Source organism: Canis lupus, chromosome 25, assembly GCF_003254725.2.
Source record: "Canis lupus dingo isolate Sandy chromosome 25, ASM325472v2, whole genome shotgun sequence".
In the NCBI taxonomy this organism is placed as follows: domain Eukaryota; kingdom Metazoa; phylum Chordata; class Mammalia; order Carnivora; family Canidae; genus Canis; species Canis lupus.
The window spans coordinates 1,283,588-1,311,097 of record NC_064267.1 but is presented as its reverse complement, the minus strand read 5'-3'; the positions used below and the strand labels follow the sequence as shown (position 1 = coordinate 1,311,097).

General features: G+C 38.9%; 1 protein-coding gene across 2 annotated transcripts in view; it reads left to right on the top strand.

The window, feature by feature from the left end:
- COG6 (component of oligomeric golgi complex 6) overlaps positions 1 to 26,226 on the top strand; it is a 185,712-nt gene extending 159,486 nt beyond the window's left edge. For both annotated transcript variants that reach the window (XR_004817203.2, XM_049100807.1), the window contains one exon: positions 25,532 to 26,226. Coding sequence is in view for 1 of the 2 variants with exons in the window: in XM_049100807.1 (XP_048956764.1) it covers positions 25,532 to 25,535 (4 nt within the window). In the remaining variant the exon portion in view is untranslated. The remainder of the gene's footprint in view (positions 1 to 25,531) is intronic.
- Positions 26,227 to 27,510: the final 1,284 nt, after the last annotated feature.

The following is a 27,510-nucleotide window of genomic DNA, read 5'->3' as shown; positions in this document are numbered from 1 at the left end:
TTTCAGTTTGATACAAAAAATAAAAAATAAAAAAACAAAAAAACCCTGTCCTTGGAAAATAAGTGGCCTACAAATTGTTTATGATCTTCATAGGAAAAAGCCATATGTTATTTGGGGTGATTTATCTTGACTTTCAATACCTTCTCGGTGGGAACCTGCATTTCTCACTAATATTCCAATTAAACTAACACAGCAGAATAAATCTGGGATACCTGTGTTGATAATAAATGGGCACAGGCTGATTCTTTGGGCGTTTCCATTGTAGGATGCACCCTAATAAAGAAATAATGAGAGATGCTTTTAATGATGCCATTGCCATGAAATGGCTTTTGGTTTTTCCAGTTTCAGACCTTTGCAGAGCTATTTCTGTTATTAAATAGAAGAGAAAGAAACAAGGGCCACTCACCACGGTTGAGGACAAACATGATGGAGTAAATCTACAGGAAAACCTGCTTTTGGTTTCCGCCATACTATCCAAGACAGGGTGTTGAAGCTAGTCTCCCTTTTAAAGTGTGTTAGAAGAGCAGATTATTTTTGGTCTCTGAGGAGGTATTTGTAAAAAATGTTGTTTGATTCTGCTTGTCTTTTAAGTGAATATAGGCAAAAACACTCTCTTATCTAATGGGTGCTTCTCTCTCTGAAATCAGATTCCTCACTCCATGAAATTTAGGCAGAAGCAGGTGCATTGTTGTTTGCTGCCTCTCAGAATCTTCATGCCAGTTGGGAGGAGCATGAAAGCACCAAAGGGAGCATTTTGACTGACTCAGAGCTCACAATGAAATCCTAGGAGCTGGAGTCTTTTTGCATGGTTCCCACAGGGCTGCAGAGCAGCAGGGATCTTGCAGCTCAGTCTAGAGGGGTGCTCTGTGTTTGTTAGGCAAAAACAGGTTGAGGGCAACAATGAAATTCAGGGAGCTACTGGCCAACTCAGCGCTTCCAGCTTCCAGAAAAAGTGGTTCAAAGGTCATCATCCGGGAATGTTCAATGCTAAGGAACACTTTTCCCCTGTAATGTAAATAGTATGGCAACCTGGACTAAAGTTTTGACACTGGGTTCTTTAACATCGTATCCTAGCTGAAAGGTCTTGTTCCATGACTTTTTATGTGACGTTTGGCAAGCAGTTTTATTTGGTCCTCATTTTTGCCTCCAACAAAGTGATGACAATATTTTCTGCCCCAAATAACCTGAAAAGGGTCTTGTAAAAATCAGTATGGACATTTACATAAATTATTTTTTCGCCTTGTGTTAAAATAAATAAACACAAGGTACTTTATAGGATTGTTATTTTTATTTTCAGAAATGTGAATCTTAAGACAAGCATGATTTATGGTATCTTATATTTCTAGAGTGCTCTGTGGCTTACAAAGCATTTTATTTTTATTTTTTTACAGTCACTAACTCATTTGATCTATACAAAAATACTAGAAGACAAACCAGGTAACTGGGTAGATGCCATTTTTCATTTCACAAGTAAAGAAATGAAGAATTGGGAAGGTTAAATGGTGTATTTTAGGTCATGCAGTCTTGAAAGGAGGACTGAAAACCTCTGTTTTGTGATAACTGTCAGCCTTTCACTTTCCTTAGGGGTCAGAATTTTATCAGATCACTAGATTTGTCTGTACTTCCTGAGCCAAGTTGCTTAAAATCCTAATATTCTGATCTTTCAAGTATTGCAATTTTAGGTAGAAACAAAACTGTGACCAGTCTGTTGGGTTGTGAGTCAAGATGTGAAGGATTTGATAGCATGGTAAAACTCAGCCTTGATGCCTCATAAACAAACTGACTTAATAGGTAGTTAGGGGATTTCTATTTTCAAGTTTCTAATGGAAAAAGTATTGGTATCCAACTATTTATTTTGTGCAACACTTACTGAATTTCTCCCCACCTTACCCTTCAATAGTTCCTCAGAGTCTTTTTGTACAATAAGTTCCCACTCCCCTGACTCTATTGTGTGGTCTCAGGGTAGACCCCCTAAGAAAGTAATGTAGTCATAATCCTTTCCCTGAGAGTCACGGGCAGAGGAAAATTCATCCAGTGGATAAGCCTGTAGTGGGTACATTTCTGGGGCCATGCTTATCATCACATAGATTCCAGAGCAGAAGAAGCATACACACACACACACACACACACACACACACACACACACAGATGGGGTGGAAATCTGAAATAAAGCCTTTGGGGAAGAGGTGAGAATTAAAGGAAGTCCTGATAGATTTCCAAACCCTTATTCCAGTGCCTTCCTGGGTTCCTGTGGTCTGGTCTCCTAGACTCCCTGGGTTCTAGGCTATAGCCTCTGGAGCCTTACTTAGAGATGAACCTGAATTCAGTGTGTTTAAGATCACCTTTCAGTCCAAATGAAACAAATGTTCAAAGTAATTTGCCTTCTCAGGTGGAGCATTTCACATTCAGCTCTCTAAACTGTGCCATGTGTCATAAACACAGAGAAGCATTGATGTAATTATGTGAAGGACAGAGTGGAAATTAAAAGGAGGAAATGTGGTCCGGCAGTTAGATTGGCAGAATAAACGTCAGGGGTATTGTTTCTGTTTTTGACATGACTCTGGGGATTCACAGCTCTTGGTTTCCTGTTGTCACCCCCGAGACCCCAAGAGCCTAGGGTCTGTCCCCTACTTAAATGAACATAGGTTTTGATACACTGGCATCCCTTTGATGGCAGAAGATGCCCTTAAAAGTGGAGGAGTCATAAGCCCATGCAGATTGAAAAGCTAATTCCATAGTTGGCCCATACTTCCTAGTCTACAAAACAAGGACAGCATAAATCATGCCTGATGGAGCTGGTTTCAATTATGGGAATCAAAGCCAAACTGCTTTTTATCTTGTGACATAGTTACCAGCTCAACACAGAGAAAATTTGGTGCTATGGGAATGACAGTTTTCTTACGTATATTTGAATAGAGACAAGTGCTCTCTTTTTTAAATTCTGCCCTTCTGCTTCCATAGTAAAATCAGCTCTCTTTCAAAACCATGATGTCGTAGCTCTTTTTTAGTCCAAAATGTATGTTTGCTTTTAGAATTTTCTCATTGACTAAAAAAAAAATCATCACATGTTCCTTCTTACAGATAACATGAAAATGTTATGTAATGTTATGTTATGTAATGTAGAAAATCCCCCCCAATAAATACTTACGTATAAATTAAACAAAACATGTACAGGATCTGTATACTGAAAGTTATAAAACATTGATAAAAGATAAAGAATATCTAAGTGGAGAGACATCCTATACTCATTGATGGGAAAATCTAATATGGTAAAGATACCTGTCCTCCCTAAATTGATCTATAGGTTTAATGTAATTATTATTATTAAAATACTGGTCAAAGTTTTTTGCAGACATGGACAACTTATTCGAAAATTTACCTAGAGGGCAGCCCGGGTGGCTCAGCGATTTAGCGCCGCCTTCCGCCCAGGGCCTGATCCTGGAGATCCAGGATCGAGTCCCACATCGGGCTCCCTGCATGGAGCCTGCTTCTCCCTCTGCCTGTGTTTCTGCCTTTCTCTCTCTCTCTCTGTCTCTCATGAATAAATAAATAAAATCTTTAGAAAAAAATTTACCTAGAGAGATGAAAACCCTAGAATAGCTAAAATCATCTTGACAAGGAAGAATAAAGAGAGAGGAAATCACTCTACCCTCTCTTAAGGCTCACTGTAGAGCTACAGTAATGAAGACAAGCATGATATTGGCAGAGGGGCGGACATAACATCAGTGGAACAGAATAAAAGACCTAGGTATAGAACCACACAATTGTGCTCCTTTAATTTCTTTCAAGAAAAGTGCAAAAGCATTTCAGTGGAAGATCCTCTTCAGAAATTGTTGCTGAAGCAATTGGACACCTACAGGCTAGCAAAAACAAACTCTCAACCCTGTACCTCACACATTATACAAAATTAATTCAAAACAGATCACTAACTTAAAAATAAAGTGTAACATTATAAAACTTTCAGGAAAACACTTAGAAAATCTTCAGGATCTGAAACTAGGCAAAAAGTTCTTAGATCTGATGCCAAAAGCATAATCCATAAAAGGAAAAGCTGATAAAATGAATTTCATCAAAATGTAGAAGTTTTACTCTGCAAAAGACCCTCTTAACAAGATGAAAAAATAAGCTACAGACTAAAAGTAGTATGAACACTATGTGAAGTACTCTTAAGACTCAATGGTAAAAGACCAAATAATCCAGTTAGAAAATGGGTGAAAGATATGAGCAGACATTCCATCAAAGAGGATTTACAGCAAATACACCTATGGAAAAGTGCTCAGCATCAATAGGTATTAGGGAAATGAAAATTAAAGGCCTAATGAGGTTATCACTATATACCTTTCAGAATGGCTAAAATTAAAAATGAATAAATTAATTAAAACACCAAATAAAGGAGACAGGATTAGATCACTCATACATTACTGGTGGGAATTTAAAATGATAGAGACACTCAAAATAGTTTGGCCATTTCCTATAAAATGAACTATTCAATTACCATATGAATCAGCAGTTGGCGGTCTTTGGCATTAATCGCCGAGAAATGTATGTTCATACTTAAATCCATATGTGGATGGTAATAGCAGCTTATTGAAAGCCTCAAAGTGGAAATAATCCAAATATTCTCCAGCAGATGAATGTTCAAACATACTGTCATTCATCCACACCATGGAATATGATTCAGCAATAAAATGAAGCAGACAACGGACTCACACAATAACTTGGATAAACCTGAAGGGAATTATGCTGAGAAGAAAAAAGCTGATATCCTAAAAGGTAACTTACTTATTAGTTTTCTCTTGCTGCTGCAATGAATTACCACAAATTTAGCAGCCTGAGCAACACAATTTTATTATCTCACAGTTCCAGAAACTAGGAATCCAAAATCAGTCTCTATAGCCTTGAAAAGTCAAGGTGTTGACAGGGCTGGTTCCTTCTGGAGACTCTGTGGGAAGATACATTCCCTTGAATTTTTCAGCTCCTAGAGGATGCCTACCTGGGCTTGTTGGCCCCTCCCTGGTATCCCTCCAATCTCCTTCACCACATCTCCTGCTACTATGTCTCTGGTCTCCTTTCATCAGGACTTTTGTGATTATATTGGACCCATTGAGACAATCCAGGATAATCTCCCTCTCTTTTTTTTTTTTAATCAAAAAAATTTTTTCTAAGGATTGTATTTGTTTGAGAAAGAGAATGAGCACCCAAGCTTGGGGGTGGGGGAGGAAGAGGGAGAGCTATAGGCAGACTCTCACTGAGCAGGGAGCCCGTTGCAAGGCTCCATCCCAAGACCCCAGAATCATGACCTGAGCCGAAGGCAGATGCTTAACGGACTGAGCCATCCAGGTTCCACAATCTCCCTCTCTTAGGATCCTGAACATAATCACATCTGCAAGGTATCTTTTACCATGTAGGGTAATGTATCCATAGTTCAAGGAATTAGGATGTGCATCTTTGGGAAACCATTATTCAACCTATCACATATACTTCTTGATTTGATTTATAAAATATTGTTTAAATGAAAAAATTTAAGAACTAGAAAACAGATTGATGGTTACCAAGGAAAGAGTAGCTATAAAAGGGCAACACTTGTCATGTTAGAACTGTTCTGTATCTTGATTATGGTGGTACATCGACAAACATACACATAGATAAAGTAGACTAAACACACATACACACACACATGAGTATAAATAAAAGTAGGCAAATTTGAATTAGGTAAGTGGATTGTATCAATGTTAGTATCCTGGTTATGATATTGTTCTATGATTTGCAAGATGTTATTGTTGAGGGAAACTAAGCGAGGGATATATGTAATCTCTTTGTATTTTCCACAACTGCAAGTCAATCTATGATTATCTCAAAGTAGGGTTTAATAAAATGAAACAAAAACACCAAGAAGTCAGTTTTTATTGTAGAAATTGTAATAATACCTTAGGTTTGAACCCAAACCCAGTTGATAATCAGAATTATTGGGGGGAGGGGATTGTGTAAGAATACAGACTCCTTGACCACATCTCAGACCTATTTGATCAGAATTTTGTGGGATAAAAGCCGAGGATCTTCATCTTTACAAACTTCCCAAGTGATAAATTATTGACTAGGTTTAGAAACCACCGTATTATATAATGCACTGCTTTTCTTCAAGCAGTTTTACATGTAGTACTTTTTGTTTACATAAAATTTCAGAAAATACATAAGTCCATCTTACCAAGATGACGGCAGAAGAATAGACAATCCTCTACATACACTCTTTAGGGGGATTTCTGAATAAGATTAGGGAAAAATTTGAGTAAAAATGAGAAAAATTTGGGATACTGAGTTTAAAAAATGATCACTCTGAAAATTTACATCTGAATTAACCTACTAGAGAGATGGTTGTTTTGAGATTCGCCCTAACAGGGGAGGAGGCTATTGTGTGGAAGAGAACCCTACAAGACAGAGGGGACAGGTGTGAAAAGGAAAAGAGTACACGCTGATCACTGATCGGAGATACTTGGGTGCTGCTTTGGATGTGCAATTTACTTTAAAAATGAAAGACCTTCTGTTACTATGCATAACTGCTCGAAAGCCTTAATTGTAGCATTGAGAGTTGGAGCATGATGAGAACCTTCATTTTAAGTTTCCAATGTGGTGAAAGAACCAAAATGGCCAGATACAGAGACTGGAGAAGAGAACAGATAAAACAACATTCCAAAAGGCAAAAGTAACTTAAAGACTTATGAGTGGATTTTTTTTTGAAGGTGCTTGGGTGGAAACCAATAGAAATGTCTCTTAAAAGACAGTGTATATCTCTTGTGCCTCTCTTACATAAATAGGTATCACATGAATAAAGGTGGGAATTCTACAATCTATGAGCTGACATAGCACAACTGAATTAAGTGAGATGTTGTTAATTTGGAAACTCTTCCTACAAAGCAGAGGCTGTGTCTCACCCACAAAGGTAATTTTAAAACCTGATTGGGGTAAAGAAATACATATAGGCAGTTAAAAGTAGGTGTCATGGAAGGAAACAGAGTACTAGGTTCTACACGAGCCTGATAATCAGTCACATGCCAATTGTTACTGTCCTGGTTGCTGCTCATTCTCCGATTCCCCCACTTCTTTTAGCACTGGAGAAGCCTAAGGTCCAAGATCAAGGAAGCCTATATTTGGAACTTCACCAGAAAAACCTATGTGGTGGGATTACCTATCCTATTGCCCAGCTTGGACAACACTTGCCCCATGCTTTCATGGATGGAAGAAACAGATGTTATTATAGGGAACCCTCCTGCCTAAATCCCTCTGTGTGAGGAAGCAGTCAGCTGTGCAGAGGGCATACTCTCCTGTGCCCAATAGATGCTCACCATTTAGTGAAGGAACCCCCTGCTCTGGTACCATTTCTCTAGAGCTATGGCCTCTCCAAGTGGAGCTGTAATCACTGGCCTTCTATGGAGAGAAACTGAGACTTCTGCCAGCAATATTTGCTAAGAGACTAAGTGACATTAGATAATATTCATTGTGAGAACTTAATGAGTTCTGGGACCTTAATCTACTGTAATGCATCAGCCTCAGGGTATGTCGTATATATTAATGTTCTTTTTATCAATAAATTTGTGTAATATGCTGTAGCCAGAGTTCTTGAGAGGGAGACTGCTGTTAGTTTATTGGGCTATTGAAGAAAATTGCAAAGGTGGGAAGATCATCTAAGTCTCTTGTGCATCTTTAATGGAATGAGATTCGCATGGGTAGGGGTGAGCAACATACAGCCCAGGGGAAGACTCTATCCCAGTTAATGGTTTATGCCAGTTCTGCTTCCTGGCCTTCAGAGGTTGAGAAGGAATCAATCTCCCCCCAACCCCCCATCCCCCCGTCCCGCCAAACCCCACTGCCTCCAGGGAATACTGGGCTTAGAAACTGGGCATTTGGAGAATAATTATCTCTGAGGTCAAGTGTGATGCTCCTATTTCCCATCTGTGATATTGAATCTGAACTTTGGGAACAGAGATATAGCTTCTTTGCCCAGGATTATCTCTTTAGAGAATGCATCTCCCATGCTATTTGAAGCCCTTCCCTATACTTTCTTACACTCTTACTTAAGCTAAATCACTGGTTTGGCTCTAAAAAGACTACAAGAATCCACCATCTTGAACTTTCAAGCCTAATCTTTAATTTCTCCACATAGCTCTCTGGATAAGACCCTCCAGATCTTTGGGGCGTGTACTTTATTGTGCTGCACACTGGCACACCCATGTCCTAACATACTGAAGTAGAGTGGTAAACCATTAGTTAGCTGGCTGAAAGGGGTAAAGAATTTAGGTATTGCTTGATATGTCTACAACTTCCTACAGGTGAACAATTCATACAATACTGTGCTTAAGATTCCAATACCATTCTCCTCAGGAGCTTAATCAACATTTTGGGAACTAAGCCAACATTACTCTCCCATTCCTTCCCCTTCTTATCAAAGGGATAAAGGCCAAGATTGTTCCTCTGCAATTTTATTGTTAGCTTTCCTTTTCCTGGGTCAAGGACTTTCCTTTGGCCTAAGAAGCCCAACCCAACACCAGCATCCCAGTCTCATTTTCCTGACCAACATCCATACCAAGTGTCTTGGGTATGAGATAACATTTAATCAAATCAGTAAACACTGGGCCGTGATCTGAAACACTTGTGAATATAAGGATTGTGTCCCATCCACCTGGTTCTCTTACTGTAGGATTAATGTGTTGAAATAAGGCTGGAGATCCTGTGACAAAGATCAGATTTACTATAAACACTGTGATTTATTCCTCACTAGAGACTTTTAATAGACAGGGTGTCCTGTTGCCCTGGTGTTGTAATTCCAGGTCAGTAACAGAAGTAGAGAATTAAATGGGAACTCAGTGACACCTCAAGCTGCTAGCTAGTTCCCACCTCCAACTCCATACTTCTAGTAAATGGCTGGGTTATATATCATCACCATTGCCAGAAGTTATTCTTCTTATGTCATTTTCTGATTGTACGAACTTGCATTCTGAAGAGCTTTCCAAATGTTCTTTTCAGATCTTTTTTTTTTTTTTTTATAAATCTCTTGAATGTATAGGATATCCTGTGGGTGTCTCAAAATGTGTAACAGCATGCACTTGGGGAGCACATGCTTTATGGAAATTGGCCATGGCATTCTCTCTGGGACTTGTCACTTGAGCTTCTATGAGGTCCAAGTTGATGTACCCCAGGTAAGACATACCATGCCAGTCCAGATGGGGAGCGATGAGGTGGTGACAATGCCCCCCACATCTGGCCTACTTTCTTCAAACCACCTCAGGCTTCTCCTTGCCCAAGTCGTCTGTGTACTGGTCTGCTCCAAGTGCCCTCACGCACTTTCCTACTTCTCTTTTTCTTATATGATTTCATTTTCACCTTTGCCTATTTACAATATGGACTACAATTTCTTAACCTCTGAATGCCAACTCCTTTCTACTATCAACATGCAATTCAGGTACCTCTTTGTCATTCATCCAACACACATTGATTGAGTACCTGGTATGTACCAAGTGGCATGCTAGGTGTGGGATATCCATTGGTGGGTAAATGGGCATGCTCTCTGCCCTGTGGAGCTGACAGCCTATAGGGGAAGGCAGACAATTAGCTGGACAGCAAACAAATAAATAACAAGGAATGGGCAATGAGACAGAATGATAGGGAGAACCTACTCAGAGAGGGTGGTGACACTCAAGCTAAGATCTGAAAAATGAGAAGTCAGGTGTCCTTTGGGAGTGAGTGGGGACAGAGCATCTGGCAGCATAAGCAGCATGCCATGTGCTGATGTATGTTTTAAAAGCTGTGTGCAGACAACAGATGGGAGGAGAACAGAGATGGGAGTGGGGAAACCAAGGGGTGGCTATAGAAGTAATCCAGAAGAAAATGATGGAGAATGGTGGCAGTGACAGTGGAGAGAAGTGACAATGGAGAGAACTGTATATAAGGTGTGAGAGGTTGAGAGGAGCCAAGAGTGGATCGTTGCAAGCTATTTAAGCCCTACTGACTCTTTATGGCTAGTACCAGGTACCCCAGAAAGATCAAAACATGGTCTTTTGTCCTTTTTTATATTTCTTAAAGATTTAGCAATTCTATACACTATTCGTCTGACAGTAACTCAGGTATTACCCTGTGACATCTCTTCCACTGTTTTTAAATCAAACATACCGAAGCATATTACCAGATGAACACTAAAAAGTATACAAGTTACCATCTGAGGAAAAAGTCAACATAGCTCTTTGAGGAGATAATTTCTTTCTCTGGAAGCAAAGCTATAGCAACCAAAAGGAAGCATCAATTGTAGTTTCCCTTTACAATTTTAACTTTATCTGATTTTATATTATTGATTAGTCAGATACCTATGTTCTAGGGTAATATTAATTTCAGGTGATTTTCCAAAGGCTCAAGGCCTATTTCTGGCATGACCCTTACTCATGATCAGAGGGTAAATGGCAGAATTGCACTGGATGGGGGATGCCAAGGCTAAGCCAGAGCTGTGTATCTAGAATGGATGGTCACATTGGAGGGGGCGGATCAAATATGGTCACAATCAGGCTTGTTTGTACATCAGAAGCAGAGGATTCTTTTACTTGACTGTTGAAGGTTGGGGACAAAGGAAAGGAGAGAAAAGTTGCAGAAGGAGAAAGCTGAGCAGAGACTGTTCCCATCATCTGTGGATCAGTTTGTTCAACTGGAGATCTCAAGTCAGACTCTACCTGAGTTTCCTGTACAACCAATGGAGGCCTGAGAGTCAGAAGATGCTAGGTGGACTTGTACATGGCTCACCTAAAGAGTGTTATGGGTGAGGTCCCTCAGGGACAAGTCTTGGGTCTGGAGACTTTTGAGCAGGAGGGTTTGAAAGAAACATTGCATAACATGCTGGTGGTTATGGGAGGAGACACCCAGCTCAAGAAATGTAGGAAAGTCCCAACAATCAGTCATCAATACTTAGGGGGAAGGGAATCTTTTGTTAAAAAAAAAAAAAAAAGTCTTCATAGAAATGCTTCTATTGTATAAACATGTGCAAAAAGTTGTGAAATCAACTGAGTATTAAACATTCCACTGTACCTAAAATAGCAAAGCAACAAACACAGGTTAGTCAGTCTTTCCACCACTTTGGAAAAAGAAACACTGCATCAATTCAACCCATAATTTAAGCCTGCGATCATGGGCTCTTTCTAGACTAGGGGCGTGGTCTGAATGGGTGGCTTTGCTACTACTGGTCATTCCAGCCATTTAGAAAGAGCTCCAGTCTGGTCCCTGCTGTGGGGAAAGACCGTGTCTAAACAACTGCAGCTGAATCAACCGACTGGAAGTTTGGGTGAACCTAATTAGCTGTGGCATGGCTGTTTGAATAAGTGAGTCCTACACAGCTGGGACAGGAGCCTTGACTCTGCCACTTGGCTAGCAGTGGCAAGTGCTTAACCCATTATACTGACTTCATTCTCCTGCCCTGATTTAGTTCACCCGCAGGACATATGCTCCTTTATTTTTCAACTACTAAAGTGAAAAATAAATCCTGCCAGTCGAAGAGTACCAAATGAGAATGTGGAATGGAGAATGAGCAAAGAATTGTTCCCTGGTGTCAGCATGGGGGCGCAAAATTTTTAGAACGAGGTACTTTCATTTTTCAGTGTTTTGGGTTTATTGTGCTTCCCCCTTCATGCAAATATGCTGCTTTTTTCGATTTAGGGCCTAGCCTACGAGTCCCACCCTAGTCCCCAGAGAACACAGACTGGCTATCATTTTCCTCCATGTACTGGAAAGAAAATAAATTGGCAGGAGACCTTCCCAAGTTAGGAGTTTTATAATGATAATACTCTGTTACAATAGTAAGATGATTTTTTACCAACTTATTTCTATGATTCCATTTCTTACTGGTTGATATATTAAACAAAAAACAAAAAACAAAAAAACGGATACTGCCAAGAAAGTTCTCTACTAGAATTTAGTACTTTATCTTAAAGCGTTATTTAAAGGCTTTTTAAAATTTATATGCTTTTCCTGGCAAACTAACCAGATGTCGATTCCCAAAATGCTTTACGTTTTTAAAAGAAATACTTTTGCTTCTCTCATGACCTCTGTAAAAGTGATAATATGATGGTTACTCAGACTGGATTTCTGTTTGAATAATTGTTGCTTCTCTGTCCAGATGAGTTTCTTGAATAAGCATTCCTTTTAAGTTTCTTACAGGAGCCATATAATCAAGGTGCTCCTTGGGGTAAAGGTGTACAAAATTTAAAACATACAGCAGACCATTAACTTGGGCAGGATGGCTGCTTTGGGAATTGCGTGCTGTTATAAACAAAACAGTGCTTCTGATCCTTATGTTAGAGGTCTCCCACATTTTATGCCTCATAAAGACTAGGTGAGGGTCAGAAGTGTCTGATCAGAATGTTACTTTCCACCATGTGCTCTCATAGCATCATGGCACACCTTATGACAACATTAGTCCCTTCAAAGGTAAACATATTCTTATATTTGTTTCTTAGTTGTGAGGGTTGAGACAATATGGTGGAAGGAGAGGGTTGGGTTCAAATCCATTTGGGTCACATTTTAGTCTTGAGACCCAGGTTAAACTGTATAACCTTTCTATCACTAAGTTTAAAAAAATGAGAATACTTATGCCTTTATCTCAGGGTTGAATAAGAAATAGATATGTACTTACCTACTACATATATTAGGTGCTCAAGAAGTGTCTACTCCTCATTTCCAGTGTTACTTATCTTTTAGTAAATCAATGCTTAGCCCTTAGTAGGGGATTCAATAATAAATCCTTGTGCAATAAGTAAACTGATGAGAAGAAAGTCTGTCTAGAAGACACTCCATTCTCTACCCCAGTCAGCATACTCACCCAAATTCCTAACACTTTGTACACATGTCCAGGGTTTATATATATAGTGTCAGCATAGGAAGAGAAGTAGAAGGGAAGGGCAGTGGCTCTGGCCTTTCCTTCTTACTTTGAGTTAGTTAGTAGGTTGCATGAGTTAGGGACCACCCGCCATTTTATGTGTAAGCCTAAATCCATCAGAATGGAATAAAAATAGATATTTCTCAAAATCCTTGTTGGTAAGTATGAAGAAAAGTTTAGTGTTACAAAACATGTCCCCAGATAGCTGAGGATGAGCCATTGACTCTGTGCTGGGGGAAGCATCAAGGCAATTGGAAAAAGATGGATCTCCACTGCCTGCCATTTTGTAGTATGGAGTACTTTCCATAAGCTTTTTTTTTTTTTTTTAAGCTAAAAAATAGACTCACACATTAATCACTATTATTTAATTTGTTCCCCTTTCAAAATAATCTATTTCTTTCTCTGTGTCTTCGCCTGTTGCTCTGGGAGCAGAAGGTGATGAAAGGAAAGGCTCCTCAAAGATGAAAAACCCCCTTGTTATGAAACATCTAATTTTCCATGGTTAAATACCATTCAGAACACAGGTAAAGCCCTGAGTAGTTTCTCTGGTGTTTGCCAAGCCCAAAGCCGCAGACGTGGAGAGGGGCAGAACATGAGCAATGAGGGAATATGGGCTCAGGGATTCCATGTTTAGACAGATGGCTTCAGGCAGTGCTGCTAGCCAGAGAAAGCAAAAGTCCACGCCTGAAGCACCAGGCCCCAGGAGAGCAAGTGGAGACGTTTGCACCAACAGCGTGAGGTCATGGGGCGAGCCAAGTATGAAGACGGGATTCTCAGTCATCATCACCCACAAAGTGTCAAGAGGAAAGGAGAGTGGTTTTAGTCATAAACTGGATAAATGGATTATTTTTCTTGAAGAAGAGTATTTATGAAAATGAAGTCATGAGAAAAGGCTATCAAAATAAGTAGTAGTGACAAATCTGGGTAGGTGGGAGTGGTAAGGGAGTATTATTCCTGTTTCTTTGTTATCCGCTGGTTGTTATGTGTTCTAGGTGTAGCCCGAGTTAAATAGGCTTTGTTTGATGTGTCCGCCTGGATCACAGTGGGTATTGGCTGCCTGGCTTGTAGAAAAAGCATCTGACGGTTGATTACTGCTATCTGCCACAGGACAGGAAATAGGGATAGTTACATTAGTGCCCTTTCCTGGCCACCCCTGGTCTAGAACTCAGCTTCTTCATCTTGAAAACAATGCCAACCAAAGTTATGTGAATTATTCTAAGCCTATAGGGTGTAATCAATTATTGCATTGCTTGGGGGTTATTGTAGGGCTATTAAGTTCACTCATTACGCTATATTTAGCATTCAAGTAAATGAAAGTATTCAACCTTCTACAGTATTCGTCATGACCACTCATTGTGCATAGATATCTGGGCTTATAGTAGTCCTGGTATTAGGTCATCATTCACATAATGCACTGGTACCTGATACAGCCTTACAGTATTATAGGATTTCATTGGTTGAGGGTTTACAATGTGACGTCAAAGAGTAAAAACATTGCATAGTTAATTATAAAAAAAAAAAAGAGAGAGAGACACTTGAAATTGTCTTGGAGATCTGCATCTGTCTATTTATTTATTTTCAAAATGTGCAAAATGAAGCATTAGCTACAAGTGAGATAAGCCTGTTTAAAACAACTCCTTAATAACAAATAGGCTTTTTGATTAGAAGACCTTCAAAAACTAGTCCTGGTCTCAAGGACCTGGAAGAGTCCTCAAGAAGATAACTAATTTTCTAACCACCCCTCATATTTAGGCAGGACTTCCCACGAAAGGCTTCTGGAATTATTTTGTACAATTTTCTTCTTTAAACTTTCTAAAGCAGATTTGACAGTCTCCTTGAATAACCTATTACACAACAGATCCAAGTTTTGTGGGGCCTGGAGCTCAGACAAGTTTGGGGGTTACTTTTAAAGAAAAGGGATACAAAAATCTCTTTTACAAATTTTACATAAACATAAGACGTGTAAACACATAATCAAATCCTCTACCAAGGCTCTGAAAGAGGCTTATAGCCTTAACTTTACCAGCCCTGAAGCAATAACTTTATCAGCTTTGTATTCTTTTTTTTTTTATTATTAAAAAAAATTTAAGTAGGCTCCATGTCCAACATGGGGCTTGAGTTCACAACCCTGGGATCAGGAATCACATGTTCAACTAACTGAACCAGCCAGGCACCCCTAAGTTTTTATTTAAATTCCAGTTAGTTAATGTGCAATGTGATTTTAGTTTCAGGTATATAATATAGTGATTCAGCACCTCCATACAACACCCTGGGCTCATCACAAGTGCCCTTCTTAATCCCCATCCCCCCACCCACCTCCCCTCTGGTACCCATCAGTTTGTGCTCTATAGTTAAGCGTCTGTTTTTTGGTTTACCCCTCTCTCTCCCTCTTTTTTTCCCTTTGCTTGTTTGTTCTGTGTCTTAAATTCCACATATGAGTAAAATCATATATTGTCTTTCTCTGACTGACTTATTTCACTTAGCATAATACTCTCTAGCTCCATCAGCATCATTGCAAATGGAAAGATGTCATTCTTTTTTATAGCTAATATTCCACTGTATGTATATACCATATCTTCTTTTCCATTCATCAGTCAATGGACACTTGGGTTGTTTCCATAATTTGGCTATTGTTGATAATGCTGCTATAAACATTGGGGTGCATGTATCCATTCTTTGGGTAAATATGGAATCTCCACACTGTTTCCTGCAGCTGTCCCAGTTTGCATTCCCACCAACAGTGTATGAAGGTTCCCCTTTGTCCACATCCTCACCAACATTTGTTTCTTGTGATGTTGATTTTAGCCATTCTGACAGGTGCAAGCGTGTCAAAGAATATTCTATCAGGAATCACATATAGTCTTGAAAAATTTTTTTTAATTTACCCATTCACTCATTTTACTACTTGGACTCCCATTCCTAGAAGAATGTGAGAAATGAAATCAGAATTCATTGCATTCGTTCTTACCTTGGGTAAGTGTATAGATAGCTATTTCCTCAATTATAGCAGGATTAAGAAGTTAGCCCACATTACTGACTATTAAGAATACAAGGCTGAATTCCCAATAGTTTATTTTTGTGTTTGGTTCCCTTGCCTCAGGAGATATATCTAGAAAGAAGTTGCTATGGCTGAGGTCCAAGATGTTACTGTCTGTTTTCTTCTCTAGGATTTTGATGGTTTCAGGTCAAGTGAAGGAAACAACCAACAAAACTAAGAGGCAGCCTATGGAATGGGAGAAGATATTTGCAAATGACTTATTTGATGAAGGGTTAGTATCCAAAACATATAAAGTACTTATAAAACTCAACACCCAAATGAATTATCCAATTAAAAAATGGGCAGAAGACATGAATAGACTTTTTTCCAAAAAAGTAGTAAAATGTATGAATAGATAAATTAAAAAGTTTTTTTCAAGACTATATGAAATTCCTGATAGGATATTCTTTGACATGCTTGCACGTATACAAAGCGCAATAGAAAGTTTTTCTATGTTAAAATATTATGGCCTCTGAAAATAATGAAGTTTTTATTTTTCTTTCCTCTTCCCCTTCCACTCCTCTCCACCACTTTTTCTTTTCTCCTTTCTTCTCCATTTCTGTCTGCTTCTTCTCTTTCAGTTTCTTTTTTATTCCTCTCTTCCTCCAGCTCCTGATACTTCCATCCTTATTTTTCCCTTTTTGTACTCTTTTCTCTCTTTTCTCCTTAAAACTATATATTAGAAATTCTAAAATATCACAACTAAAATGTCAACTGCAACAAGAAGTTAAGATCATTGTTCCCACATACTCTTTTCTTATTTATACTTATACATTTTTTTGAGAGATAAGAAGGGGTGCAGAGAGAAGGGAAGAGAGAGAATCTCAAGCAGACTCCTGGCTGAGCATGGAGCCTGACATGGGACTCAATAACCACAACCCCAAGATTAAGACCTGAGTGGAAACCAAGAGTTGGACACTTAACTGACTGAACCATGCAGGTGCCCCCTATACTTACGATTTTTTTAAGGATATTGAGCAAATTCACATTAATTGTGCACCCGCAAAAAGATCTGAAGGCTTAACACTCACCAAGACCAGAGTAAGGGAAAATAAGATAGCAGTCAAGCCTCAAAAGTACAGGTATTAGATGTGGACACATTTCTAGAATCTGGAACTCCAAACTCAGGGACAAATCACCAAAACATACAGAAGAAAAACAAATGCTGTTTTTAATTTTCTTTTCCCAGAAAGCATTCTATTTTGGGTTTTCTTAAACTCGGTATGCAGACATATTTTGAAGCTTTGCATTTTTTTTCCCTTAAAGAGTGTCTTCATTACTGAAATTTAGAAATATTGTTTCACTAAAAATGTAAAACATGAAATATTTCAAATCTAGAAAGTAATATGACATCAAAAGAGCCCATCTATCAAATTTGGCAAATTTGCTCTATTTCTGATTTCTAGGTTTTTTTTTAAGGTACAAAACATTTCATATATATAGTGAAAGCCCCTCTTCTAGGTTCCCTTTCTCTTTCTGCCCACCTTAGAGTTAGCCATCGATTTGATGTTGGTGGAAATACTAATTAATTGATACTAATTCACTTTGTGACTTTACAGATGTTTTCTACAGTTGCACTTCAAGTTATACCAAGAATTCATTTTTTTTTACTTCAAAAATGGATTAAATATCTATTGCTCATCCATCTATTTTGGATACAAGGGTGAAAGTGCAGAACAAAAAGTATTGAAAAGAGATTAGGATTACTTGATAAATTACTTAGTTAGAAATTAATTAAATCACACATTCAACAAAGATTTACCAAGTCCATACAAAGTTCTGGTTCACATTCTTTCAATGAGGAAATGTCAAAGGATGTGTGATAGGTTAAGGAGGGGTAATTCTGGTTCATCTAATCCTGACACATTCTTGGTATTACTGTCAAAATCACAGATAAAACGGGAACTGAGACAGTGAGTTCTGACTGCCTAGACTTGTCCCAGGAACCTAGACATGACCTTGGGGAAATCAATAGCCTTGGCTCTGGTTCTTATCATTGGTGACATATTGGTGAAAGGAAACATTTTCTTCTCACAGAGGCATTACTAGTATAAATGAGTTCACACATTCAGAACCTTTGAATAAAAGCTAATTCTATTCTAGGCTAAAGATTAAACTAATGTTAAATAGAGAAGAACAATGAACATATCCTTAATTGGAGACCTTGTTTGTTGAAAATAAGGAAGAACAATCATTTATTAGTTTCAATGAGGCTTTACATCTTAGTTGGGGCCAAGATATATTATGTAAAATATTGAGAGAGAGACTGAAAAGGCTACAAATGAAACAAATATTGATGGGGGTTGGGATTTCCTTTCTTTTCTTTTTTTTTTTTTTTTTTAGGTTGGAATTTCCAAGCACTCATATCTCAGTTTAATGAAACTAAAGACCAGAAGAGTTAGAAGGCAGAATGAAAACAAGAAATAATTGCAGTTATTAATATGAAAGAAAACATTATTTAATTAATAAATTTTCTGATTATTTTATCTGTACTGACCTTGCCTTCTAAAATAGATCATCTCTAAGATCCTCACTAATACTTTCTTTGGGCACATCGTCTTTGGGATCTATAGTCATGATGGATGCATTTGTACAAGAAATGTCTTGAAAGTTACACCGTGACCAAAATTTTGGGATGAAAACAAAATATATTGTTATTATTTAATACTTTGATGATATAACAAAGATTTAGAAACCAGTATTTATACTAGTTGAGACTTCACTAGTAACTGTGAACATAGTTAATTCCTTTTACTTTTCTGCACTAGCAAGAACTCTTTTAGTAGGAAGATTTGTTTTAATGACAGTCACTACTGGAAATAGAGGATCTGATTGTGTGGTTTTAACCTCAGCACCAGGCAGCTGAGCTATTGGTAATGCTCTGGCTTTCTAGTTACAATCTTTGGCTCATGGTTTGCCTGAAACAGATAGAAAAGGCAGGTTAATTATGTTTCCGTGGTTACGTTGAAGCAAGAGTGCTCCTCAGACCACTGGCTGCAACTTGACAAATTAGGTTAAAATACAGAAATACTTCAAAGGGATATGTATTCAGTTTAACTTTTTAAAGATTCATATCCTCAATGTATTCTTTTTTGGTACTTTTATAATATAACATACTGGATGATAAAAAGATTTACAAACTGCCACTGTTAAACAAATCTATACGCTGCCCAAATTAGTTTTAGGCAAGATGATTTTTTTCACATTAATTAAGATAAAGTTAGTTTGACTTTGAAATGATGTCTGAAAGTATATTTTAATTTACGCATTGTGCCAGCTGCAGCTCCAACACAAATACATGTGGACACATGAACAGGAATGTTCATGGATCTAAGCATCTTTTGCTGAAATTCTCAAAGTAACAAACTTATGATTTGGGACAAATTTCTGAGTTAAAAAGTTGCATAACTCAATGATTATTTCAGCCGGGCCTCCGGACATTTGGAATTCAGTTAGGGCTATGGAAGTGGGAATAAAAATGGTTTTTAATTTCTAAAATAGACTGTACATGTGATTTTTCTGGGCAGGAATCATTGTTCAGTATATTCTAGGGCTCACTGAAGGCAGCAACATACAGCATTGTTTTGGGCAAGCTTTTTAATCCTGCGTATTTTATTTCTTTACTTGTAGAAAAAGAATAATAACAATCCTGGGGAGCTTGGGTGACTCAGTCGACTAAGTGTCTGACTTCAACTAAGGTCATGATCTCAGGGTCCTGGGATCGAGCCCCTTGTTGGGCTCTTCCCTCAGCAAGGAGTCTGCTTGTCCCTCTCCCTCTGCCCCACCCCCTGCTCATGCTTGCTTTCTCTCTTTCTCTCTCTTTCTCAAATAAATAAAATTACTTTTAAAACAAAGAATAATAGCAGTCCTTACCTCACATATGTGTTGAGGGTGTTTAATGACATAAGACACCTGAAACAGTCCCTGGCATATACTGAACGTTCAATGATTATCATCTATTTTTATTACTGTTAACATTGTTAATATTATTATTAGAAATAATAATGCAAAAAAAAAAAAAACTGCTAACAGACAATCCAGGCTCTTTCACTCATCTGTTTTAAAGCTTTCAAGTCTTAATTTGGAGTGCTTCCTGTACCTCTACTCAGGTCTAAAGCACTCAATCTAAGACTTCTTTTCTGTTAAAAAGATATGACTTCATATGTCAAAGAAGAGGATTATTCAAAGTTTAATTACACTTTGGACAAAGAAGGAAATTGCATGTCTTTAGGCAGTTGGTATTTGTCTCTAAATTCTTACACTTTAAAAAATGAGGCATTAACTCTTCATTAGAGGACCCACAGTTTTAGTTGAGTCTGATAATGGAACCCTAGTGTCATTAATTTGGAAGAGACCTGATAACAATAGTTTGTATGGGCCAATGAAGATAATGTTTTTATCAGTCAGGATTGCAGGGAGAAATGAAAGAGACAATTAAGCTGATTAATTTAAAGACCGGGAAGAGGACTATATGCCAGGATGTTGTCAGGGAGTGGTGAGCCTGGTGTACGAGGCCAGTAACATCCTGAGCCTCTACCACCCCAGTCCGCCCAGTGGGGGAAGGTGGCCTGCAGGTAGTCACCCTGCAGGCAAGGAGCTGGGGGAACAGCAGGAACTCTGTCTTCCCCTTCCTTCTGATCTCCCTAGTGTGGGGAGTGTGGGGCGTATCCAAGTTGTTCATTGCATTCAATGTTCTGACTCTGCAGATGCCTAGGGGTGGGGAGTGGGATCTGTTGGGCAAATGGGAAAAATCCAGTACAGATGAATGTGTAATAAATATGGGACCAATAGTGAGGTTGTTCCCTTATCTCCCCTTCCTCGGTCCCATAAAGATGGACATAGAGAAATAAGATTGCTCTTCTAAAGTTTAAATTACGTATGAAACAGGCCCACTTAATATGTCACCTGGACAGCTACATGCCTCTGAGGTTAAAATCTGAAGGTAACTTAATTTAAGATATTCATATATCCAAAGAAAGAATATGTCCATCAGAAAGAGGCTGATCAAAGCTGATACATTCTAATTAGACAGCAATTTTTTTTTCCAAAATTCCCCCTGAATTTCAATGGTTACTTTACTCTGAAACACACACACATACACAGACACATATCAGACAAATGACTTAACTTCTGACAAACATTGCTTACTTTCACTTCAAAGTTTCAAGAGACTGAGTCATTTTATGATAAAATCCTTATGGCTCACATACTTCTGAAAAATAGAATTTACTAAAAAAAAAAAAAAGAAAAACAGAATTTACTCAAGCATATAAACAAGTAATGGATAGATTTGGATATTTGATAGCAATTATTTTAAATATGTCATATAGATGCACAGGAGCACCATTTAATATTTTTCAGATAGGATGGTGTAGATTTTACTTTTATTTTTGTCCCTACAGTTCAACTATTGATGAAGTAATGAAATGAAAATCTATTGTTCTACAGTTGTATGCCCTTGTATGGTAATTTTCAGGCTCTTTTATCTTATAGTCCACCAGCAATTATATCTAATAGGTTCAACATTAACTTATTAGATGTATCTGATTATTTAATTAAGTAGAAATTTAAAAGCCATTACTTCCAGGAAAGGTCATACTTCATTAATATTGGCTATTATTATATCATGATAAGGGCTAAGTCTGTGAAAAATTATAGTCGAAATTGCTAAGGCTTTAAACCAAACAAAAGCTATTCATTTAGTTGCTGAAAATTGTTATTATTTACTTGAGTGAAATTTTACTACTTTCGTAACAGTAAAACACAAAGATATTCAATAAAAAATACTGCCATCAAGGTGTTTGTATAAAATTCTACAATGGGGTAGATCCCTGGGTGGCTCAGTGGTTTAGTGCCTGCCTTGGCCCAGGGTGTGATCCTGGGGTCCCGGGATCGAGTCCCGCATCAGGCTCCCTGCACGGAGCCTGCTTCTCCCTCTGCCTGTGTGTCTGCTGCTCTCTCTTTCTCTCTGTGTGTCTCTCGTGAATAAATAATAAAATAAAATCTTAAAAAAAAATTCAACAATGGCAGGTGGACAACGCAGAAGAGAGATGTTGGCATCCAGAGGCCAGTGACATAGGCATGAAGGTTGGGAGGTGTATAAGTTGTATGAAGGACATGATTGCTCAAAAGAAATGGAAAGGGACAGAGTCAAATGAATATTCCACAGTAACCAGTCTCAATGGGAAGCTGGACACTAAAACGACTTTCTGGGCACATGGGAAGTAGGAATTAGAAGAAATATTGCCCAATGTGATAAAAAGTAGATTAAAAAAAAAAAAGTAGATCAACAATTGTAGATCTCTGGAAGTCAGAGGACCTGGTATGCCACAGACATGAAGGACAGCCAGTAATTAAACTGCAATGTTACTTCTGTGTCTCATTTAGATGTCCATGGTACTTCGACCCCATGGATCCCATGGTACTTGGATCCCAAGGTACTTGGATCCCATGGTACTTGGATGCCCTAAGTTCAGGCTCAGTGATTTTAGAAAAATGTTTCAGTTTGTTAAATATTCCCAATGATTTTAATTATATGCCTAAATTAAAATATATTTCTTAATGTAAAATCTTTTTGCTTAAACAGTGTACAAAAATCAAAAATTTTTAAATAAAAAAAAAAGCTAGTCAGCTATGAGTTCAGGGAAAAGAATGTCGTGTGAACACTGGCTAGTATTTCCAGTACAGGCCTGGGTACCTCCTGGAGGGATGGTGGGACGCACAAGGAAGGCAGGAACTGAATCTGAGAATGGCCAGAGCAATAACCACAGTTTAGAAAAGGGCCAACTCTGAGTCACGGATGAAAAAAGATGAGGAACCCAAGGACCCAGAGAAATGCCAAACCGGGAATTGGAAAGTCAAATACAACACTTAAACAGAGGCAGAAACTGGGAACAGAGTGGGTGGAGACACATGGGGAAGAGACAGGTCAGTAGTCTAGAGCTGAGCAGAAGCCAAGGGAGGTGATGGGAATCTTTCACAGGCATCCATTGTGTAACCTGTACTGCCAGGAGCTCTGCACCTTCCCTAATCCTCACGGCATTCTGGATGGTAGATATTATTATCCCCATCATATTACTTGATTGGAGTAGCCAGCAACATGGTCCAGTGCACGTTAGTAGCTTAGAAGATAGTGAGAAAGAATTCAGTCATACTCAAAATCCATTTACTAGCAAACTCCTAAACATGTATTAATTAAAAAAATGCATTTGTGGTCATGATGAAGTTTCCACTGTATTTAGTAGATGAGTTGAAATCGACAAGATCAAGGGGCCCCAGCCACCACCAGGACTTCTCTTAGTGTGATGTGTACTAGAGTAGGAAAGAAACAAAAATAAGCACATAAACATGCAAGAATCCTTTTTACAAAAGATGTAATCATGTACTTAGAAAATTGGGAGACGGTAACCAAAAATTTTTCATGATGATTAGAAGACAGAAAAAGAGATTCATAGAAAACCTGTCAGCTTTTCAATCACTTCAGAGCATAACATAGAAGAAACAAAATTGCAGTAGAAATGTTGCACCAGACACAGTCAAAAGCTCATAGTTTTCAAATTCGTTAGCATAATCAGTCCATTGATTTACTGATTCGTCCATTGACTAATTCCTGCATTAGTTATTTTTGTCCGTAAAGCCACACAGGTCCTGTGTCAGGGGCGTGAGACAGTTTCCTGAGGCCCCATCCTTGTGATGCTTCCAGTCTGTTGGAGGGACCCAGATGTTAGATGAGTGATTGTAACAAAGATTAGTCGTTTTTATCACGAAAACGGCTGCCATCGCCTGAACTCTGGCACAGGGTAGTCTCAGAATGTTTGTGTCATACAAGAAAACCAGTTTTGTCGGTGTAGAGGTCCAGCTCAAAGAAAAACAAGAAACCGACACATGGAAAACTCCCTTTGAAGTTGCTCTGTGACCACTGGGTAGCTTTACAAAGAGATGGTATTGCAAGCCTTGAGTTTTTTTCACCTGACTGAGCTTCAGGTGACATTTGGATCTTTTAAGAGGACAAAGTCGTGTCATCATGGAGAACACATGAAGTGCTTTAAGTTCTGAAGTACTCCCTGACGAAGAGCAACAAGGCTCTGAGGGGAAGCAGCATCATCATAATACATATCAAACACCCCAAAGGAACTGCTATGAGGGAGCAATGCTCCCTGAGCTGAATCCTTGTGGGATTAAAAGGTGCAGACTCCTTATTTGAATAGCACCCCTTTTATAATAGAGTCTGCCCCGGGTTTGGATTTGCTTTGCTCTTAGTGAACCAGCATTGAATACTTCCCTGCACTCCGGCCTCCTTTTAAACACTGACCAGTAACGATTTTCTCAAACATCCCTGTCCGGCCTGGGAACTGGGACCAGGTGAACTGGATTTGAGTCTCAACCCAGGCTCAGACTAACCTGCAGGCAGGTTTCATCTTTCTCAACATGTTCCCCACCTCCCCTAGAAACATTTTATTAGGAAAAATTTCAAACAAAAGGCAAAGCTAAATGACTCTTACGGTGAACATGGATAATCACATCACCTGGATTGTGCCATAAACATTTTACTTCCTCTGTCACCTATCTATTCATCCATCCATCACTCCATCCATCCATTAATTTATCTTATTTTTTTTGATGGATTCCAGAGTAAATTTGAAGAGATTGGTAGACTTCTCCTTAAACACCTAAGCATGCATATAATGAATTAGAGTTGAATATTTGCTTCCGATTTCTTCTTTTGCTATAAAAAAAAAAGCAGATTCATTAAAGTACAAATAAATTCTAAGTGTATTTTTGCTGAGTTGTGACAAACGTGTGCACCTCTGTAATCTCAGCTCCTGTCAAGAGAGTTGTCTGGTGGAACTCCTCCTTCCCTTTTTTTTTTTTTAGGTCATAAAATGGAGGTGAGAGTACTTGTTTAAGAGTTGTGAGGATAATGTCAGCTAATGTGAAAAGATGCTGTTGTAGCTTGTAAAGTGGGACACAGGGGTGAGGCATTATTTTTATAATTGTAATTAATACAATCATTGTCTCTTTGATGAGTGTTGCTATTAGATGCGAGGCCAACTCTGAGAGGGTAACAATTTCAGTTGGACACGTAACCTTAATGACTGTAAAAGCTGTCACTGCCCCCACGTTAATTGTCAGGCAATTTGCACACTCGGACGCCCGCACAGTAACAACGTGGCTACTTGTATCAGATCCATTCCAGTGGCCCGGGAAACTCTCTGTGCCTCGCCTGGCATACATCTGGCAAAGTGGTGACGGTGACGTTCCCTCCTCTTGATTTAGTTACCGTCATTGTATTGCACTTCCTGTGTGATCTGGGTGGTCCCCAGAGGCCAGCCCTGGCTTTATGTCTCCCTTCCTATGCCTAGTGGCAGAAACTAGTGAACTAATGCCTGGCCTATCATTTGAAGTGCCTGACTTCACGAAGTGGAATTTTATGGTGTCCTGTGTTTCTTCCTAAATAATTATGAACATTTAGCACAGTACATTTGTGTTTCTTTTATACTATGTTAGGTTAGATGATGTACCCTCGGTAAGATCGATGCACTCTGAACACCTAGCAGGCTCCTTAATCACATTGCCTTTTACCCTTGCAGATAAGCATACTTCCATTGGTGGAGCTAGGAGTAACAGGTAAGTGAGAATTGTTGTATCCTCCTGCCTGGACCTAGAAAGAGAGGAGAGGTGTTTTTCACTCAGAAGAAGCAAAATGCACTACAAAATGAAGGAAACACAAAAGAGAGAGAGAAAGCAATCAGTGGCAGACTAGAAGCAATAAGTCTTGCAAAAAGGTGAGAACTTCATCTGCAGTGGAAAGAAGTCTGGAGCCCCGACAGCTGCAGGCGGCCAGAGACGGCCCGGCGAGAAATCAACCAGCCCAGCGAGCCACGTAGGGAAACCAAAGGCTCGCAAAACCAACACAGGCTGACACTTTGCCTCCCGTCCATCTAGAAGATTATGCCAGTTCCTACCCAGTGCGATGCTCTCACATGGAGATTAAATAATACCAATGTTTGTAAGCATAAATATCTAAAACCATTATGTATATTCATGTACAATTAACTCAGTGTCAATATCGTTGCTGTCGTTAAATTAATCACTCTGAGTCCCAAGAAATATAGTTTCCTCTGGACTTAAAGAGAAGCACAAGAACCCATGTGACTCCTACTCCAGTTATGATCTCCCTGTGTAGGCAGGGCCAGGCCCTGACGTTACCAATTTCAGGAACCCGTCAGGTCGTGAACAATGATCAATAGTCATCAAAGAGAGTCATATTTATGAAAACTCATTATATGCTGGCACCGTTTTGAATGTTTTAATTCATTATTTTATGCAACACTACTCACAATAACCTTGCTTTCATCCTTATTTACATTGAAGGAAACAGGCACAAACTGGCTCAATTACCAGCACAGTTGAAAGAAGTGGAGTCTGGATTCCACCTGAGCCCAGAGTTTTAGATACTTTGATGTGTGTCTCCAGGTAATCAGTCCCTACAGGGTTGTGCTCAGAGCTGCATGCTCTATCAAGGAGACGTAACAGGTGCCCGACAAAACTGCCTTCAGTTTGAGCACCCTGAGAAGTGAGTTTGGAATACATCATGCTAACATGACCTATCTTGTTAGCCTAAATACCACTGATTGTCTAGGACCAAAACTAATGTCTCTGGGAGGCTACTTTGGATCAAAGTAGCAGTAGTTTCTCTCTGTCATAGAGAGAGTTTCCCAACTACTGAGATACTATGGAAATATATTTTTCTGGAAACTTCTCACTCAATTTAATTACCATTGCAAGCACAAGCCCAGATGAGCTCATTTTAGACTATCTTTAAGTTGGAATTCTATATGTAGCAGCATCCAAGTAAAGTTTTCCATCTTAAAATTCCTTAATCCATTCTATTTCCTACATTCCTTGACAATTATTTCATATTTTGTTACTTTCCTCAAATTTCTCATCACTCGACCCCCATCCATAGTCTCAGCTAATGACATGCTTACTATTTAATTGAGAAAATCAAGGCAATCTCAAGAGACCTTTCACAAATGTCCCTGCCATATCTAAGGGACTCTTCATATGAGACCTTACAGTCTATCTTCTTTGTTATTATGAATGTACTATCGTGGTTCCTGGCCAAGGGCAATGCTTGCACCGTATATGAAATTGAAATGCCATTCCCTGGAATACTGAAGGATATTACCCGGCAATTTTATCCTCTCCTTCTTATGTAGTTAGTTTCCCTGCCACCACCTACAGAATAATTTCCATCAGCTATTATATGTCCCATTTCTTTGCCATTCTTCACTGTAAAACTTAAAAAAAAAATACTTATTTACTTGAGAGAGAGAGAGAGAAAAAGCACAAGGGGGCGGGGTGGCGCAGAGGGAGAGGGAGCAGCAGACTTCCCACTGAGCAGAGAGCCCCAGATGGAGCTTGATCCCAGGACTCTGGGATCATGACCTGGGCTGAAGGCAGATGCTTAACCGATTGAGCCACCCAAGTGTTCCACTATAAAACTTCTTAATAGAGTTGCCTCTACTTGATGTCCCCTAATCCTCCTCCCCCCATTCTTTCTCAA